A 20343-nucleotide genomic window follows, 5' to 3' on the forward strand; every position below is an offset into this window, starting at 1 on the left:
GGCTGGGGCCTGAGCGATGACTTTGTGCACAGATCCGGAAGCGACACTCAAGTGGCAGCGCATCGGAGGACAGGCTAGCTGCCTGTGCCCGTGAGTACGTGGAGTCCCTGCACCAGAACTCGAGGACACGGCTGCTCTATGGCAAGAACAATGTGCTCGTGCAGCCGGTAAGAGGGCCTAATGCCCACCCCTCTCCCTCTTCCAAAGGCGCCAGGACCTCCAGCCACATTTATCCCTTTCCTCAGGGCCTTGACCAGAGAGGAGGAGGAGAAGGGCCCCGCCCTCACGTCACTGTTTCATACACCTCATGCCCAGCCTTAAGCTGCCAGGAGCCAAGAGCAGCATCTGCTCTGGCCAACTGAGAACCAGGCAGTCTGGGGGAAGGAGTGGCAGCCAGCAGACAGGGTGAATGCCCAGATTGGGTGTGGCTGGCCAGACACACCTGGCACCCAGGAGGCTGACAGGATGGCTCCAGTGGTTCCAGGCTAGCCAAGGAGAGGAAATGCCCACATCTGCATGTGGCATGTGCTGCCCTCTACTTCTTTCCTGCCCCCAGACCCAGCAATTGCCCTGGCCTGGCCTCCTTTGCACCCGCCTGGAGCTCCTTTTCTATAGGCCATGCCCTGGATCCTTTCAGGCCCTCATTTCTCGTCTTCTGGTGTGTTTCCTCCCTGTAGAAGGAAGACATGGAGGCTGTCCCTGGCTACCTCTCCCTGCACCAGTCTGCAGAGAGCCTAACTCTGAAGTGGACCCCCAACCAGCTCATGAATGGGACTCTGGGGGACTCTGAGCTGGAAAAGAGGTAGCGGCTTCGGGACTCCCTTTCAGGAGCTGGGGAAGGGAGTGGGGGCTTGTTCCTGGGCAGGGGAGTGGAAAGACCAGGGGTCCGCTCCAGGAGGCAGGCCTCACTCCTTATCTGATGCCAAGAACTGCAAGGAGAGGCTGCCTGGAGAGGTCCCCAAGCTCCCCAAAACCAACTCAGGCCTGAGCCTGGAGAGGTTTACCTGAGCCAAGCTCTAGGCAGCTGAGACTGCAGGCTCTGTGCCATGGGGACCACAAGGGGCCTAGAGTGACATGGCTGGTCAAGGTCACTTCTCAGCGACGGTCATCCTATCTTCAGGGTAGTCTCATGGGTGTCAGGGATGGGATATGAGCAAGGCAGGATGGCAGGTCTTGGGACACAGTGACATTGAACTGGTTCCCTTGCAGCGTTTACTGGGACTACGCCCTGGTTGTGCCCTTCAGTCAGATCGTCTGCATCCACTGCCACCAGCAAAGTGAGCCTCCCTTGTCCTGGGCACAGGGATGAGGGGGAAGAGGCTGCACTGGGCACGGACTTTCTGTCCTCCTCCCGCCGTCCTCACTCTCCTATCCAGCCTCACTGGCCCACGTTCATCCCCCAGAGAGCGGTGGCACACTCGTGCTGGTGAGCCAGGATGGCATCCAGAGGCCGCCGCTGCACTTCCCTCAGGGGGGCCACCTGCTGTCCTTTTTGTCCTGCCTGGAAAATGGGCTTCTGCCTCGAGGACAGCTGGAGCCCCCACTCTGGACCCAGCAGGGGAAGGTACCTTAGGGCTTGGGAGGCTCTGGTTGAAGGGGTGACTGAGGTGGGTTCTCCACCCGCCTCTTGTCCTTTCCCCACTTGGAGTTCTTAGGAGCAGCTTGGGGGTACCTGGATCGGACCCTCCCCTGGACAAGGCTGACCACCCACCCCTCCCTCCACAGGGGAAGGTGTTCCCCAAGCTACGCAAGCGCAGCAGCATGCGGTCCATGGACGTGGAGGAGATGGGCACGGGGCGGGCCACTGACTACGTGTTTCGGATCATTTACCCTGGTCACCGACACGAGCACAGTGAGTGTCCCAAACTTCATATGTGGAAGAGAGAAAGGCTCAGGAGGTGGGGCGGGGGGTGCTGTGTCACCCGGTGGGCGTGGGGGTGGGGGTGGTAGGCAGGGTCCATCACCCAGGCCGGGTTAACATGAGCGGTTCATCACTCAGCCTCTCACCGGACCTTTCCCCCCACAAGTCCCTCTGAGAAGTGGCCTGTTGTCCACCAAACTCTCCTCCCCTCTCCTTGTGATCCCAGACTCTTGGTTCGGCCGATCCAGTTGTCTCTATACAATATTCTCTTGACCATCCTTTCATGCCCTGCTGCTAGGAAAAAAATGTGGCCATACAAGTAGAAGGCAGAAAACTCCCTGTTTCTCTTCAGCCTGCCACCTAACCTCCACAGAGCAGCCGGGTGCGGGACCAGTGCTTCTTCATAGGTGGTGTCAATTGTTCACAGGCTCTGCTAGAGTCAGAATCCTCCCCCAGCCAGCTACCCCTGAAGGGAGCATCAGTGAGAGTGGGAGGGGACCTCTGGAGAGGGTGAAATTTGGAGCTGCGGGAGGATTCTGGGGGCTGGGGGTTGAAAGGTGGTTTGGCCCTTGTAGGTCCTGCCCACCAACACCTCTGGGCCCAGGGGGCGCTGTCCATAGGCATCTACAAACACCCAAGCTCCCTTTCTGGTCAGAGCACTTGCTGCTGCGCTAGGTTTCTCCAGGCCAGACTTGTTGATCTTGGGGATAAGTTCAGAGAAATTGCCAGCCAGACTCCACCTGCTCCTGAAATTTGCTAAATTGTGCCAATAAGTTGTTGACAAGTTGTCTCTGTATCAGTGGACAGTTGCTTAGACTGAAAACACACGGCCGTGGCACAAATTCCTGAGAGGCTTGGATGGCACGAGATGTTGCCCCCTGCCACCCCCACCTCCACTCCCAAGTGTGTCTGATGAGGAGACGCAGCTTTGGCCAGAATGTGTTTGCAGACCTGGCACTTAATCTCAGGCTCTTGCTCGGTTCAGATTATACAGCTTTCCACTTGTCCTCTTCAAGCTTTGGCATTTCCCAGTTCTTGTCATTTCACTTCAAGGAGCCAAAACCCAGTGGGACGACTCAGGCTCCTTGAGGGCAGCTCCGGGAAGCCCTTGGAAGGTTGGACCTAAAGTCTGAAAAGGGGGGTTGGGGGTAACCTTCAGATGTGGTTCAGCATGGTCATGACACGGGCCGAAGAATGATTGGGACCCATCTGCCAGCAGTCACGCCCCGCCTCGGCCAGGGCTGGGGAGTCCCTGTCTTTCACTACCCTGGTCCCCCATCAGTTCTCTCTCTTCTGTTCTTTCTGTGGAGGGCATCCTCCAGAAAGTGGAGCTCTGTAGCTGCTGCCGTGCCCTCACTTTCTCCCATACTTTCCCCAATAACTCATCAAAAGACTCTCAGGCGCCCCCTTCCCAGCTTCCATGCCCTGCAGGCTCAAGGTGACCCAGACTCCGTTCTCCTCCCTGTCGCCTCCTGCCTGGGACTGGGGTCCTCATGCCTCTGCGTCTCTGCTGTTCTTTTTGAGCAGTCACTATTAACTACCACCACCTAGCGGCCAGCCGCGCGGCCTCGGTGGACGATGATGAGGAAGAGGAGGATAAACTACACGCGATGCTCTCAATGATCTGCTCGCGGAACCTCACAGCTCCCAATCCGATGAAAGGTTTTTATCCCTCCCCCCTCCCTGACCCACCCCATCCTCCCGCCCCAACCCCCCTGGGCCCACCTGCCACCCACCGCAGGGGCTCAAATGGCAGTGTTGGCATTATGGGACTTGCACCCAGGAGGCAGATCAGGGCGGGTGGAAGGAGGTGCTGGCCAGAGGGGATAGTACAAAATGCAGGTGGCTCTGGTCTCCAGACTGAATGTGTGAGGAGAGGGAAGAGGTTCACTGGTAGGAAGGTCGATGATTTTGTTCTCTCCTGGAGGAATGGCTTCTGAGCACTGTTCCTACTCCAGGGGGTTATGCTAGCAACCTGGAGACAGTGTCTTTCTTTCCATCCTGCTAACTGGAAGATGGGCTCTGTGCCTCTGACTCCTGCTATAATGGAAATAGGACAGGAGTGTCCGGCCCCTCTGGGGCAGGGGCAGGGGCTGGACAGCTCATGTGGGTCAGGTGAGGGGTTGGGGCCACCATGGAAAGAGACCCAGGCTCACTTGACCCAGCAGGCACTGCCTGGCACATCAGTATGAAATCTAGAGATGTCTGTGCCAGGGATACAAGACAGGAGTGTTCTACCCTCATAGACCTGAGTCCATGATTTCAAAGGCCCCCCCATCGGAAATGACAGGACAGTGCCCACAGCGTCTCTCTTTACCACCCCTCATTGTAATGCAGAGCTAGACGGTGGTGAGGGATGGGCCAGGAAGGGGACCAGCGAGGGCTTGGCCGAGATGCTCAGGGAAGAGTGGTTCTGAAGGGCTGAGGCCACCTCTCTTGGAGTTTAGGGGAAGCTCCCCATCTCCACCATACCCATGCCAAGTTTAACTTTTCTCCCCTTTCCCTACCCCTCCCAGGGTGTCTAGGAACATGTGACGCCCTCCTTAAGTGTCCACAGAATTCTACCGAAGAGCCCAGCTCCTTAACTCAGCCATCGAAGTCCACAGGCTAGAACACACCTAGCACATCCTTGGCACAACCTGCTAGCTGCCCCCTTACCCACCACGTGCCTGCCCTCCCTCCCAGCCCTTCCAGTGGTACCTGCAGGCCAGCCAGTGGGAACGGGGGAGCCTCACTTCTCACATTTATTGCTTGTGGTTGGCCTGCCCCACCTGGTTCCTTGCAAACCTGGACTTGGGGCTGATGCTTGTTTCCAGTTTAGCTGACTTTGAACAGTGTGTGGAGGCCAAAGGGAGCCCATCTCACCCCACAAATTATAGTCAGGCTGGAGCCTGAGGGAGGGGTCCCAGCAGACCCCTTATTTGGTAGACTCGGCAATAGGAAGCGATCCCCAGCTGCCCTTAGAGTGGGCAGGGGCAGAGAAGCCTATAGGTCCAGAGGCCTCAGGCTTGTCTGGGCATCTTGGGAAACTCAAGGGTCAGACCAACCTAGTGTCCAGCCCCTAGGACCCCAACACTTGGGAAAGGGGAGGAGGTAGGAGAGCAGAATCAGCAGGTGGTTGGGGAGATGGTGTGGGAGCCCCGCCTCCACTCCAGTCCATAATGACAACACTGTGGAGTCCGTTCTGCTAGCCGTTGCTTTCCAGGCCTGCAACATGCTTGACTTGTGCATGTGAATCAAGTGGCGGGTGTCCAGACCCTCCTTCCCTTCCCTTCCCCCTCCCTCCTTTTCCTGCTGCCTCCCCACAGAGCAGAGATGCTGTTCACTCTAATTCTGCTCCAGGCCAGGCACCTTTCACTCGGAGTCTTAGGGGCTGTGGGGTTCAACTACCCTGATTGTTTTGCTTCAGACTTTCCTCATGCTCAGAGGAGAGAGTCAAAGTCAAAGCTGGCCCAGCCGACCCCCCCACCCCAACCCCCATCCAGCCTGCTGCCCCTCGCCCAGTCATTCCAGAGCTCCAGCTGTCTGCACTGGGTTAATTCAGAGATGCAGTATTCAATGCTGGCTGGTTCAGCTCCTTCCTGGAGAATTAAGGTGAAGAGCATTGACCCAGGAGACTTGCCTTGGTTGGGACCTGCTTTCTGGGCATGAGCTCGTTTCCCTGGTTGCCCACCCCTTGCCCCTGGCACCGCCCTCCCCAGTGCCCCGCCTGCTGCCTGCTGCCTACCTGGCTGGGCCCGCTCCCCTTACCCTGTGCTTCTCCCATGACCGGCCTCTCCTGCTTGCTGCAGGGGCCTGCGCTGGGTGCCTGCCCCCTCCCACCTGCATTTGTCTCCTCCCTCTTCTTCCCAGAGTCTCAGGCATGGCTTGCAACCCCTCACTCCCAGAGCCGCAGCCCCGCCACACCAAGTATATTCCCTTAATTTGCCTCCTGGTGGAGCTGAAGGGCCAGATATCTTTATGAATCCCAGCCAGGGGTCTGGGAAGAGAGCCCCAGGGCCAAGACAGGGCAGCCCCTGAGGGGACTGGAGGGGGCTCAGCTCAGCCCCCCCCCCCCGCAAGGCATACCCAGAGCTGGAGTCTGGCTTCTACAAAAACCAAGCCTAGCTTTGCTCCATTCTCATAGCAGGCCAGGGCCCAGGCCAAAAAAAACTACTGCTTGAAAGAAAGCTTTTTACACACTCACAGCTCTGTCTCCCCTTGTCTTCTTCACTCTGCTCTGCCCTCTCCCTCCTGGCGTCATCTCCTAGTGCTTTCACTTCCTGCTCTCACTCTGCTTCCTCTTTTGGCTCACTGAACCTGCCCGAGTCCCCCAGGAGCAGTGCCCTGCCCCGCATGGGCCCTTGAAGCTCTCTCTTGAGGGTCTTGAGTTCTCATTCAGACCAGCTGGGCCAGCTGAGGAGGCTCCGTCTGTTGTGGTGTAAACATGTCCAAGGAGCTGTCTTCTGAGGCTGCACCTGGCACATTCTTCTGGGTGGTGGAACTCTGTGCCCAGCTACCACCCTTATCCCCACGGTGGCCTGGCAGCCCTGACAACTGCCCTTCTTGCCAGCTCTCCTGTGTGTTTGCAGCACCCCACCATGCTGAGTGCAGTCAGGTTAGGTGAGGATGGACAACTCAAAAAGAACCCACGTGAGCTGGCAGCAGGAGCGCCTGGCCTGGGCAGGGAGTACTACTCCTTAGCCACTGGCCACCAGGTCCAGAACCCTCAGAGGGGCGAGGTCTGTGGACCAGGACTGGTGGCTCAGGGGTCCTTCAGAGGCTTTGATCAGTGGAGACTCCTGGCATGGGAAGGTCTAGTTTGCCCAGGAGGACCACGCTGAATCCTGGAAGGCCACGCCAACTGGCAGCATTTCAGAGAGCTCAGGGTTTTCTTGTTCCTTTTCCTTTTTCTCTTGCCTCTAGAAAAGCAGGAGTCTATATTCCATTGCTTATAGGAAGATGGAGAGAACAGACATAATCATCGACTCAGCCAAAGTGTCTTAGGCTCAGAAAGACGAGGTGCAGGCTGGGAGGTGTCAGGCACTCTCTCTACCACTTCCATCTCTGGGCTCTGGACCTGGACCAGGCAGGCATCACCCCTTTGGTTTTCCACCAATGGGTGACTTCATGCTGCAGCTCTGGGCACAGAGGTGGGCATCCTGTAGGGTACTTGAGGGAGGAGACCTGTCAGGCCCTGACCGTGGCCTCCTTCCTGCCCTCAGATGCCGGTGACATGATCGAGATGCAGGGCTTTGGGCCCAGCCTGCCAGCCTGGCACTTGGAGCCCCTGTGCAACCAGGGCTCCTCCTGCCTTTCCTGCTCCACCAGCAGCTCTCCATACGCAACCCCCAGCCACTGCAGCTGTGTCCCCGACCGGTGAGTGGGCGTGTGTCTGTCTGTCCTTTGGGGCCATGTCACTTTCTGACAGGGTGTCTCCAGTTGGACACATTTGGGTTTGAATTTCACTTTTGCTACCCATGTGACTTGGGCAAGTTGCTGAGTCTCTATGAGCCTTTACATTTCTGAGCCTCAGTTTCCTCATCTGTAAAATGGGAATAATACTTCCTGCTTCGTAAGGTACTTGTGAGGACTAAATGAACCCAGGTGAGTGCCCAGAGCTCTGCTTGGTGCAGAGCAGGTGCTCAGTACCTGGAGCTCCCCTTCCCAAGGTGGATGTGGATCCTGCCATCAGGCTGACATCTGAGGACACTCAGCAGGTATCTGGGCATCTGCCACATGCCAGGAATGGTGTGTGAATGGCATTTGTGTGAGGGTCATGTGCTCATACAGTGCTTTGGCCAGCTGCTCTTTTCTTTTCATTTTTATTTTTTATTTTTTGCTTTTTAGGGCTGCACCTTGGCATATGGAGGATCCCAGGCTAGGGGTCAAATCAGAGCTACAACTGCCAGCCTACGCCACAGCCACAGCAATGCCAGATCCTTAACCCACTGAATGAGGCCAGGGATTGAACCTGCAACCCCATGGTTACTAGTTGGATTTGTTTCCATTACGCCACAACGGGAAATCCCCCAGCTGCTCTTTAACCTGCTGCTCCTGATGATGCTCAGACGATTCTATTTTTACATGAGGAAACCAAGCAAGATTCACTAACATGAAATTAGCTGCCCAAGGTCCCCTTGGGTGGTTGGGGGTCAGGCTGCCCGCCCCCCCCCCAGCAGCTCTACAGGGGGTGGCTGGTGGGGACAGGGAGCCCTTGATGTGCTGCTGGGCTGTAGGCTCCTGCACCACCCAGGTACCTCACCTGCACCCTGAGCCACAGCGTCCTTCCCTCTCACCCTCCTCCCCCTGAGGAGCAGCCTCTGAGACTGGCTGATCCCACAGGTTGCCCCTCAGGCTGCTGTGTGAGAGCATGAAGAGGCAGATCGTGTCCCGGGCCTTCTATGGCTGTGAGTGTAGGGTGGGGTGGGACCACAAGGGGTGGGGGCAGGGGGAAACACTGGGTCACAGGGTCACGGCCTCCTGGCTCCCCTCGCTCCCCCCCCACAGGGCTGGCATACTGCCGCCACCTGTCCACGGTGCGGACCCACCTGTCAGCGCTGGTACATCACAACATCATCCCGCCCGCCCGGCCCCCAGGGGCCTCAGGGGGCCTCACCAAGGATGTTTGGAGCAAGTATCAAAAGGACGAAAAGGTGCACCCTCTGGGGTGCCAGGGCCCGAGGATGGGTCGAGGGCCTGGGGGACAGCAGTGAGAGCAGACCACCTTCCTCTGGGAGTAGCTTTCAGAGACCAAATGGGTGTCTGGTAGAACGTGGTACAGGTTGGAGGTGACAGGCCAGGACTGATGGCCTTGGAGGGCCCGGGTCACGGTAGGGTCTCAGACAACTAGGTTTCCATGAGGAGGGGACTGGACGGGGAGTCCATTCTACTTCTGCATTAGTCCACAGCCTTGGGCACATCTCTGTGGCTCTGGGCTCCTTGTTGCCGTGGAAGGAAGCAGGGTTGAAGGTTTCATCTCTAGTCTGGGGGCAGGGAGGGTGTGGCAGCCCTGGAGCTGGGTTTGCCTGGGCTTCGCAGGGTGACAGCACACATCCCTGTGCCAGCCCCAACTCTCCAGAGGATGGGGTCGCCCAGCTGGGCTGCAGTGACCGCAGGGGCTGCATAGTCTTTACTCCCTGGGTCCCTCAGAACTACAAGGAACTGGAGCTGCTGCGGCAAGTTTACTATGGAGGCGTGGAGCATGAGATTCGCAAGGACGTCTGGCCCTTTCTGCTTGGCCACTACAAGTTTGGCATGAGCAAGAAGGAGATGGAGCAGGTGAGGGGAGCCTGTTCCTTTGGGGCAGGGAGATGGGGAGCCAGGCCACAGGAACCCAGGGAGGGGCCCTTGGAAACCTCAGTCCCTTCCAGCTAGAAACAGGGCAGAGGAAGATGTTAGCAGAGAGGCCCTACTGTTCTCACCCCTAGGCCTGACCCTCGTCTCCAGCTGTCCCAGGAGGACAGTGCAGAGGAGGACCTGGTGGACCCTCCCACCATGGTCACACTGTGGTCTGAGCACAGGTGGACACAGTGGTGGCAGCGAGGTACCAGCAGGTGTTGGCGGAGTGGAAGGCCTGCGAGGTGGTGGTGAGGCAGCGGGAGCGGGAGGCTCACCCAGCCACACTCACCAAGTTCTCCTCGGGCAGCAGCATTGACAGCCATGTTCAGCGCCTCGTCCACCGAGATTCCACCATCAGCAATGACGTGAGCCCAACGGGACCTGGGGGCTGGGGACGGGGCCACCAGCACTGCAGGCCTGCCTGCTCGTGCTCACTGGCAGTGGAGCCCTGGAGAAGGACTTAATATGTCTGTACCTCGTTTTCTTCCACTGAAAAATGGCATGAGGGTCCCCTGCTGCCCACTTCTTTGGGTGTTGCAGGAATAAAATGACATGGTGCACTTCTGTTCTGTTTTAATGGACTAGCAGAGGATGGTGGATATGTGGGGAATTAAAGAGGGACCTCGAGGACTAGGAATGGGCCTCCCTGGGTTCTAGTCCCAGGTTCACTCGTGGCAGGATGAGTCCCTTCTTTTCCTGTCTCTGGGCCTCAGTGCCCTCTCTTAGCTCTACTTAACTCTAATGGTAAGGCTTCCCTGAGAGCTGTTGGCTGGAGACCAGGGGAGCACGTAGAGCAGTCCCGTTGTGTCTCTTGGCAAGATCCCCCTTCCCACTGGTGTTTCCATCACGTTACAGTGTTGACTCTGCAGAGCCAGTTCAGAGGCTGTGTTCAAAGGCATCACTCCTGCCTTTTAGGTGAACATTGAGTCCCCAGCTGTGGCCGCTGGGCCCAATCAAAGCTGTTAAGTTTCTGTTTTCAGGACATACTTTTTTTTTTTTTTTTTTAGTTTTTGTCTTTTTAAGGCTGCACCTGCGGAATATGGAGGTTCCCAGGCTAGGGGTCTAATCAGAGCTGTAGCTGCCAGCCTACACCACAGCTCACGGCAACGCTGGATCCTTAACCCACTGAGTGAGGCCAGGGATCAAACCTGCAACCTCATGGTTCCTAATCAGATTCATTGCTGCTGTGCCACAATGGGAACTCCTGTGTTATTTTTTTTTCTTTTTATTGCCTATTTAGATAGTATTTATTCTTGTTCCTTAACACCTTACTAATATTAGCAGAAAACTCAAATTGGAACAAGACTTAAAGAAACATAACTACCAAAGCATACTCTCCTTTCCATGGGCTGTGTCCTTAATCTCCTGTTTGGGAACATACTTTCTTTCTCCCTGGTTTTGGGTTTTGTAAACACTTGAACCCGTCCCAGTGCCCCAACTACTTAGCTTGTGGACACAAGTAGCCTTTCTCGCTGGCACTATTATGAGGCTCTGGATTGCCTCAGAATCATGGTCTTACCGAATACTAACAGCACTTCATGTTTCTTGCTGGAAGTGAAAATGCTTTTTTAGCATCCCTTCCCTACATAGTCCAAATAGAAAAACAAAACCGTCTATATATGTCTCTTCTTTTCCCTGTGGTAGTGTGGACTATGTCTAATGAGTAAAATATGTTTCTTTTCACTTCTCACCTCTCCTCAGCCTGTCTGCAGCTAATATAACAGATTAGGTACTTGCTAGAGAGGTTTCCTGCCTTGTTTTACTGAACATTCAGTACTGAAAATAAGAACTTACTTTTCCTGACACCTCCAGCCTGCTGTGCCCCTAGGCGGCCCCAGAGGCCACACCAAGACACTATGGAAGCTCTTCTGACCCGAGACAGCCTCATGACTTCTGTTTGTAGAGTGACCCTTAATCCCACTGACCATCGAGTGTCCAGGTCTCTGGTTTCCCCTCTTCCCTGCAGCAGCCGCAGAAGCACTTACACTTTTTCTCACAGTGTGAGACCAGGTGGGGCTGGAGGCCTTGGGGTGGGAGTGGGGGTGTGAGGAGAATTTCCACCCCTCTCAGTTCCGACCCTGGCAGGAGATGCAGAGCTGAGGGACGGTGTGAGCCCCTCCCCCCCAAATCTATTCCCTCCCACCAGGTGTTCGTCTCTGTGGATGACCTGGAGCCCCCAAGGCCCCCAGGCCCAGAAGATCCCAGACCAGAGCCCGAGCAGGGGGCAGGGGCTGGGCCCACGGGCACCGCCATGGTGGAGCAGCAGTCAGTGGAGTTCGACTCTCCAGACTCAGGACTGCCTTCCTCCCGCAATTACTCTGTGGCCTCGGGCATCCAGTCAAGCATAGATGAGGGACAGGGCCTGGGCTTTGAGGAGGAGGACGGCAGCCTGGAGGAAGGCTCTGACGGCCCGGTCCCTGCAGCCCAGGTGTTCTCCGAGCCCCAAGATCCCAGCCGGGAGAAGGCCTCGCGGGCTGGGGAGCTGGAGGCAGGGGAGGAGCTTGCAGCTGTGTGCGCTGCCGCCTACACTGTATGTGGACGTTCCCGGGCACTGCTCTAGCAGCCCCAGGGGCTGGGGACAGGGACTGGTGGGCTGGGGGTGGAGGAGCCCTGACTGTCCTGGAAGGGGCCACTGAGCCCATCTCTCAGCATCCCCAGAGAACTGTTCTGAGTCCCTTGGTTCCTTGCCTTTGCTGCTTGCCTTTATTTCGGCATCATCTCCAGCCCCCCGTTCACCTAAGGGCCCTCCACTCTTCCAGATAGAATTACTGGACACCGTGGCCTTAAATCTGCACCGCATAGACAAGGATGTGCAGCGATGTGACCGCAACTACTGGTACTTCACACCCCCCAACCTCGAGAGGCTCAGAGACATCATGTGCAGGTGCTACTAGAGGGCTGGGCTTGGTGGGAGGTGGGGACCCTGCTCTGTGAAAGGTTAGGCCTGGCAGCGCCCTGCTCCCCTGCTCTGCCCGACTCAGACTCAGCTCCCGTGGTCCACCGTGTCCCCCACCCCACCTCTCATCATTTTCAAGGTCTCTCGGAGCCCAGCTTCAGCCATGTGTCTCTGGGAAGCCTTAGCCGATGCCCCACCCCAGGTGTTGACAACCTGTCCGGTCTTTATTCCTGAGCCCCAGAGGGCAGCTGTGGGTCATTCACCGTTGTACTCCAGTGCTTCGGGGTTGCAGGAAGGCTGAGCTCTGGGTGGCAGGCTGCTCCGGGGCCATCTGCCCAGGAGTCCCTGAGGGGAGGGGGCATGGTGCCCAGCCATAGTGACCCTCTCCAGCATTTCAGCTACGTGTGGGAGCACTTGGACGTGGGCTATGTACAGGGAATGTGTGACCTGCTGGCGCCTCTCCTGGTCATCCTCGACAATGGTGAGGAGGTGGGGGAGTGGTCCCTGAACGGTGTTGGAATGGGGCTGACCCAAGCTGGAGAGAGGAAACAGAAATGAGACCACATGGTCTGCGTGGGTGGGGATGTCAGGCAGCCCTGTCTGCTGTGGAGTGAGGCCTTGGGGGGTCTCCTGCCCTGCCGGCCTCATGCCCACCTCCCCACAGACCAGCTGGCCTACAGCTGTTTCAGCCACCTCATGAAGAGGATGAGCCAGAACTTCCCCAATGGGGGCGCCATGGATGCCCACTTTGCCAACATGCGCTCCCTCATCCAGGTGAGATCGGCAGCAGCCAGGGGCACTTGACTGGGCATCACTGGGCTTTCTCAGTATCCATAGGGAGGCTGGGGAGCACTCTCAGAATTATTTACATCTAAGCTTAATTTCTGTCATTTAAAAAAAAAAATCACTTTCAACTTTACAAACCAAGGAGTGTCAGTGTGTGAATGCTTATGCTCGTAAAAGTTCTGGCGAGTAGTGTGGTTATGACAAAATCACCCAGAAAATGGCATCATTCCAAGGAGTACATCCCAGAGAGACAGCTGAGGCCACGGCATGCAGCCTCCACCCCAGGAGACAGGACGGGCTGGAGCAGTTGCCAGAGAGCCTGGGAGGCACAGAGGAGGGGCTTTGGGGGGGTGGCAGGCGGCCAGGAGAGGCAGCACCAATTCAGTCTGGCTCCCTCTTCTCCACTCACACCAGATCCTGGACTCAGAGCTGTTTGAACTGATGCATCAGAATGGAGACTATACCCATTTCTACTTCTGTTACCGCTGGTTCCTGCTGGATTTTAAGAGAGGTGAGAGGTGGGCTGGGGTCACAGGCAGTGAGCCATTTCTCTTCCCCAGAGTCAGTGGTTCTCCACCCACACTGCACTTTAGAATCCCCTGGGGAGCCCTGGGCCCCGCCCAGCCCGACTCACTGTGGTGGTTTTATCAGCTCCTCGGTGAATCAGTCCACAGTGAAAATCACCCAAAGGCAGTGGTTTGCAGAACTGTTTTCAAACCACATCTTCCCAAGCACCGAGGCTTACAAAAGCAGAGCTGCTCTCGTGTGTAGAGGCCAGTGTGTGGGAACTACCAAGGAGGAGGGTTGGCCCAGAACTGTTCCCTGGGACCTGTGGTGCAGAGAATCCTAGGACTCTGGCCCCTGGAGCTCTGTCCCAGGGGAAGGCTCCCTCCAGAGCCCCATGGGCAGGCAGGCCCAGCCTCGGCTCCTTGCTGTTCCCAGAGCTGCCCTACGAGGACGTGTTTGCTGTGTGGGAGGTGATCTGGGCGGCCCGGCACATCTCTTCGGAGCACTTTGTCCTGTTCATCGCCCTGGCCCTGGTGGAGGCCTACCGCGAGATCATCCGCGACAACAACATGGACTTCACCGACATCATCAAGTTCTTCAACGGTAGGAGCTGCTCCGCTGTGCTGGCTGCCCCAGCAGGAGTGTGGGGCCTCTGCTCCTGGCCTGCACTGGGAAGGAGGGGCTTTCAGGGACATCAGCCCCTCTCTCCCTTAAGCCAGTGTCACGAGTCCAGGTGGAAGTGGGCGGGTGGGCGGCCCCAGAGCTCCTGCTCCAGCATCCCCTCAGATACCCGTGTTTTCCCCAGAGCGGGCTGAGCATCACGATGCCCAGGAGATACTGCGGATCGCCCGGGACCTCGTCCACAAGGTGCAGATGCTCATAGAGAACAAGTGAGGGCTCTGTGGCCAGGAAGCAACAGCCCGCCAGAGCCTGGCCTCCGGGCCCCGCAGGGGAGGTGTAGGGGCGGCACAGCCAAGATTGCCCCTCACCCCCAGCCAACCCCACCTGCCCAACTGTGTTCTTAACAAAGTGCTTGTGAGCCTGGGATCCGACTCCGGGCAGTGCTGGCCCTGCAGGGTGAGTCAGGGGCCAGGATGGGAGGGGGGGTCATCCTTAGGGAGTGGCCACCTTAGGGGACACTTATTCTGCTCCCCTCAAACACTTGGGGCTAGCCCCCTGCCACCGGCAGTCTCAGCCCGGACAGCTCCCTGTGGCCTTTCCTGGGGCCCTGTAGAGTTGGGAGGCCTGACCGGGGTGGGTCAAGGGGACTCTGTGCTGTATCTCTTCTGAGTGTCCCCCCACAGGCCCAGGGCAGGTGCATGCATCAGCCTGTTGGGGCAGCCAAAATGGCTGCCAGCTCGGGTGTGGGTCCTGGGTGCACGAGACGTGGGCTGTGTCCTAGACCCTCCCGAGACTGTGGGGAAAGCCTGACAACACGGGCCCTGGGTGGGAGCCCCCCACTTCAGCAGCACTACCACTGCCTTGGGCCACTTGAGGCGACCCCATGCATTCCCCCAGCCTGTACAGTACCACCCACATGTATCTGTACAGTCTCACCCTCACCACCCTGCTCTTGCTTTGTGCATCAGACGCATCCCTAGAAACCACATGTAAAAGATGCTTTGCCAGCTGAATTACCTGGAATGTAGTGGGAGCACTTGCTTTCCCGGGGTATCCCTGGTCATCTCTTCAGGGAGGCAGTCCTATCTGGGCCTTCTCTCAGGGACGGGCTCCAGAGCTTGGGGCAGCCCATTGCCTACCCCAGGCATCTGCCGAGTCTCTGAGGTGGAGGGGAGGGGTTGGATCTCCCCAGCTTGTCCCTGGTGAGAAGCAAGGCTAGGTTTTCTTCCACATGCTTCAGAATGCCGAGGATGCTAGGGACCCAGAAACCCCCTTGGAGGAGCCTTGTGGAGGTGCTAGGCCCAGTCACTCTGCTTGCTCTGTCACCCCCTCTTGCCATCCTGTCAACACGTGCTGGAAGGGCCTTACTCTGGGGCCAGGAGGCAGTCACTAAGGTATGGAGACATCCTGCGTTTGAGAAACATGAGAGAGGGCTCAGCAGCTTCTCTGCATCGAGCACAGTCCCCCCAGCCCCGCCCCGCCCCAGGCACTGCACGGCCTGTTTGGGGGCCAGTCGCCTCATTGCTCACCTATTGTCCACGAGTCCTTGGCCTCCACCAAGCATGGTGGCTGTTGTGCGCCTGCCTTAGTGACTCAGCGGTTTTGTGAGGAGCAGAGCGTGTATGTTTTTTGGCTCGAAAACTATACTCTTCAGTGTAACAGACCAATAAACACAGAATTTGGCAATGCTTGAGCCTCTGGGGGCTGTTTGTGGGCCAGAACTGGACTCTGTGTATTGGGGAATTCTGTAAGCTCCCTACAATTGAATGGTAAAGAGGACTAGCCACACAAGACAGGATGGTGGAAAAAAAAGAACCAAAGTTTCCAGGCGAGTGGGACCTTGGCTGTGGACTGGTTGAGGGTGACAGCCAGACCGCAAATACTCAGAGAGCCCTGCAAGGACCTTGCCCCAGAGCCAGCAGTCCTAGCTCAGACTGACCAGTGGCCTCTCCAGCCTCTGGACATGTGTAGGTCCCTGCCCCTTTCCCAGCTTTCCTGTCCTGAACAGCTAGTGACAAGATGGAGCTTGACTAGGAATCTGGAAGACCTCTCGGCCTCTCTAACCAGTGGGGCAGGCCCCTGCCCACTGAGCACTGAGATGCTTGCTTCAGGCCGCGGTCGGGGTAGTGTCAGGAGGGATCAAGCTCACTGAGGCATGGAAAGACCTGGACTAAAATAGCAGGTTCCCACCTGCCTTCTCCCACCTCAGAGGACCACTGCCCCATCATTCTAGTTGCAGGTAGAGGGTCCAGTCACCAGCAGGTGGTCTGGTGTAGCTTTCTAGGCATTAGGGCCTGTTGTCAACCCACTAAGAGCTGCCCAAGCGAGGAAACCAGTTGACATCAGAAACCCTGGGGCCAGGGGACCTTTAGGCCTCTCAAGGGAACCCTTCCCCATCCCCTAGCTGATCCTGTAGCCTGCAGCAATCATAATTCCCTCTGCTGTAACATCCACTCAAGATAAAAACTTCCCCAAGATAGGTACAGAGGGAACACAACATAATAAAAGCTATCTATGACAGACCCACAGCCAAAAAACCTAATATTCAACAGGGAAAAGCTGAAAGCCTTCCTGCTAAAATCTGGCCAAGACAAGGATGCCCACTCTCACCAATTCCATTCCAATAGTAAGTTCAAGCTATAGCAATCAGAGAAGAAAAAAAGTTATCCGGATTGGAAAGAAAGAAGTAAAACTGTCATTACATGCAGATGACGTTACTATATATATATATATATATATATATATATATATATATATATAAAACCCTAAAGACCATACAAAAACTACTAAAACTGAAATCAGCAACGTAGCAGGATGCAAGATTAACATATAGAAATCTGTTGCATTTCTTTTTGCTCACGATGAAATAGCAGAAAAGGAAAGTAAAACAATCCCTTTTAAAAGGGATTTTAAAATCCCTTTTAAAATTTCATCCAAAAAACTCTTAGGAATAAACCTGACCAGAGGTGAAAGTCTTACACACTGAGAACTATAAAACACTGATAAAGGAAACTGAAGATGATTTGGAAAAATGGAAAGATAGCCCAATGCTCTTAGATTGGAAGAATTAATATCATTCAAACAGCTACACTACCCAAAGTAATTACAGACTTAATGTGATTGCTGTCAATTTACCCCATGACATTTTTTACAGAACTAGAATAATCCTAAAATTTACATGGAAGCCATGAAAGACCCAGAACTGCCAAAACACTCCTGAATAAAAAGAACAAAGCTGGAGACATAACCCAGACTTTAGACAATACTAAAAAGCTGCAGTAATCAAAACATGGTATTAGCACAAAAACAGACATGGATCAATGGGACAGAACAGAAAGCCCAGAAATGAACCCACACACCTACAGTCAATTAATCTTCAACCAAGGAGGCAAGAATATACAATAGAGAAAGTCTCTTCAGAAACTGGTATTGGGAGGTTCCTGTCATGGTGCAGCAGAAATGGATCCAACTAGGAACCATGAGGTTGCAGGTTTGATCCCTGGCCTCACTCAGTGGATTAAGTAAGGTTCCGGTGTTGCCGTGAGCTGTGGTGTAGTTCACAGACATGGCTCGGATCCCACGTTGTTGTGGCTCTGGCATAGGCCGGTGGCTACAGCTCCCATTAGATAGACCCCTAGCCTGAGAACCTCCATATGCCGCAGGTATGGCCCTAAAAGGACAAAAGACAAAAAAAAAAAAAAAAAAAGTGGTGTTGGAAGAGGTGAGTAGTTGCATGTAAATCAGTGAAGTTAGAGCATAACCATCAAACCATACACAAAAACTCAAAATGGCTTAAAGACAAATATAAAACATGAAACCATAAAATCTCTTAGAAGAGAACAAAGGCAAAATATACTTTAACAATACAAATGTTTTGTTAGGGCAGTCTCCCAAGGCAATAGATACAAAAGCAAAAAATAAGTGGGACCTAATCAAATTTACAAGCTTTTGTATAGCAAAGCACACCATAAACGAAATAACAGGGAGTTCCCGTCGTGGCGCAGTGGTTAACGAATCCGACTAGGAACCATGAGGTTGCGGGTTCGGTCCCTGCCCTTGCTCAGTGGGTTAACGATCCGGCGTTGCCGTGAGCTGTGGTGTAGGTTGCAGACGTGGCTCGGATCCGGCGTTGCTGTGGCTCTGGCGTAGGCCGGTGGCTACAGCTGCGATTCAACCCCTAGCCTGGGAACCTCCATATGCCGCGGGAGCGGCCCAAGGAATAGCAACAACAACAAAAAATAAATAAAAAAATTAAAAAAAAAATGAAAAAACAACCTACAGACTGGGAGAAAGTATTTGCAAATGATGCGACTGACAAGGACCTAATTTCCAAAACATACAGTTCATACCAAAAAACCCAAACAACACAATCAAAAAGTATGCGGAAGACCTAAAGAGACATTTCTCTAAAGAAGATTTAGGGAAGTTCCCGTTGTGGCACAGTGGGAAACAAATCCGACTAGGAAAGGTGGCGGGTTTGATCCCTGGCCTCCCTCAGTGGGTTAAGGATCCGGCATTGCCGTGAGCTGTGGTGTAGGTCGCAGATGCGGCTCGGGTCTGGCGTGGCTGTGGCACAGGCCGGCCCACAGCTGTAGCTCCAATTAGACCCCTAGCCTGGGAACCTCCGCATGCCGTGAGTGTGGCCCTAAAAAGCACACACACAAAAAGAAGACATACAGACGGCCAACTGACACATGAAAAGATGTTCATCCTCGCTAATTAGAGAAATGCAAACCAACCACAATGAGCTATCACCTCACATCAGAATGGCCATCATTAAAAAGTCTACAAATAGGAGTTCCTGTGGTGGCTCAGTGATAACAAACCTGACTAGTATCCATGAGGACGCGGGTTTGATCCCTGGCCTCGCTCAGTGGGTTGAGGATCTGGTGTTGCCATGAGCTGCAGTGTAAGTCGCAGATGCAGCTTGGATCTGGCGTTGCTGAGGCTGTACTGTAGGCTAGCAGCTGCAGCTCCAATTCAGTTCCCTGCCTGGGAAGTGCCACATGCTGTGGGTATGAGTGCAGCCCTAAAAAAACAAAACAAAAAAAAAAGTTTACAAATAGCAAATTCTGGAGAGGATATGGTGAAAAGGGAGCCCTGCTACACTGTTGGTGGGAATGTAAATTTGTGTAGCCACTATGAAAAACAATATAGAGGAGTTCCCGTTGTGGCGCAGTGGTTAATGAATCCAACTAGGAACCATGAGGTTGCAGGTCTGATCCCTGGCCTTGCTCAGTGGATTAACGATCCGGCATTGCCGTGAGCTGAGGTGTAGGTCACAGACGCGGCTCGGATCCCGCGTTGCTGTGGTTCTGGAGCAGGCCGGCGGCTACAGCTCCGATTCGACCCCCAGCCTCGGAACCCAGGCCCAAGAAAAGGCAAAAAGACAAACCCCAAAACAATATAGAGTTTCAGTCTCCTTTAAAAAAAACAAAAAATTAAAAACTGAGTTGCCATATTACCCAGCACTCCCACTCCTGGGCTTTTTTTTTTTTTTTGTCTTTTTCTAAGGCCGCACCTGCAGCCTATGGAGGTTCCCAGGCTAGGGGTCTAATCAGAGCTGTAGCTGCTGGCCGATGCCAGAGCCACAGCAATGAGGGATCCAAGCCACATCTGTGACCCATACCACAGCTCATGGCAACACCAGATCCTTAACCCACTGAGAGAGGCCAGGGGTTGAACCCACAACCTCATGGTTCCTAGCTGGATTCATTAACCACTGAACCACGACAGGAACTCCCCACTCCTGGGCTCTTATTCAAAAAGCTACATGCACCCCAATGTTCCTAGCAATTCATAGCACTATTTACAATAGCTAAGACATGGAAACAAACTAAATGACAGATGAATGAAGAAGACATGGTACACATATACAATGGAATACTGTGCAGTTATAAACATATTTACAAAACAGAAACAGATTCACAGACACAGAAAACAAACTCATGGCTACCAATGGGGAAGAGTGAGGGAGGGATAAATTAGATAAATCCTGTATCTGGGATTAGCAGATACAAACTTCTATATATAAAATAGATAAACAATAAGGTCTTACTGTATAGCATAGAGAACTTACATTCAATATCCTGTAACCATAATGGAAAATAATATGAGAAAGTATATATATCTGAATCACCTGCCGTACATCAGAAAATAACACATTGTAAATAAACTCTACTTAAGCTTTTAAAAAAGGGAGTTCCCATCGTGGCGCAGCAGAAACAAATCCGACTAGGAACCATGAGATTGTGGGTTTGATCCCTGGCCTCGATCAGTGGGTTAAGGATCCGGAGTTGCTGTGAGCTGTGGTGTAGGTCACAGACGCAACTCGGATCTGGCATTGCTGTGG

At 54.5% G+C, this 20343-nt stretch overlaps 1 protein-coding gene across 10 annotated transcripts in view; it reads left to right on the plus strand.

Moving 5' to 3' along the window:
- The window catches only part of SGSM2 (small G protein signaling modulator 2), a 46078-nt gene extending 30398 nt beyond the window's left edge, over positions 1–15680 (plus strand). For 4 of the 10 annotated variants that reach the window (XM_021067596.1, XM_021067594.1, XM_021067593.1 and 1 more), the window contains 18 exons: positions 33–167; positions 678–802; positions 1210–1277; positions 1404–1564; positions 1726–1852; positions 3389–3523; positions 7066–7219; positions 8186–8250; positions 8351–8496; positions 8993–9121; positions 9364–9546; positions 11328–11711; positions 11941–12065; positions 12476–12558; positions 12742–12851; positions 13278–13374; positions 13806–13973; positions 14176–15221. In XM_021067596.1, the coding sequence (XP_020923255.1) occupies positions 33–167; positions 678–802; positions 1210–1277; positions 1404–1564; positions 1726–1852; positions 3389–3523; positions 7066–7219; positions 8186–8250; positions 8351–8496; positions 8993–9121; positions 9364–9546; positions 11328–11711; positions 11941–12065; positions 12476–12558; positions 12742–12851; positions 13278–13374; positions 13806–13973; positions 14176–14264 (2484 nt within the window). In that variant the 3' untranslated portion in view covers positions 14265–15221. Of the gene's footprint in view, positions 1–32; positions 168–677; positions 803–1209; positions 1278–1403; positions 1565–1725; positions 1853–3388; positions 3524–7065; positions 7220–8185; positions 8251–8350; positions 8497–8992; positions 9122–9363; positions 9547–11327; positions 11712–11940; positions 12066–12475; positions 12559–12741; positions 12852–13277; positions 13375–13805; positions 13974–14175 lie in introns of all 10 variants that reach the window. The other 6 variants (XM_021067600.1, XM_021067601.1, XM_021067598.1 and 3 more) reach the window with 4 other exon arrangements.

Source organism: Sus scrofa, chromosome 12 (assembly GCF_000003025.6).
Source record: "Sus scrofa isolate TJ Tabasco breed Duroc chromosome 12, Sscrofa11.1, whole genome shotgun sequence".
Lineage (NCBI taxonomy): Eukaryota > Metazoa > Chordata > Mammalia > Artiodactyla > Suidae > Sus > Sus scrofa.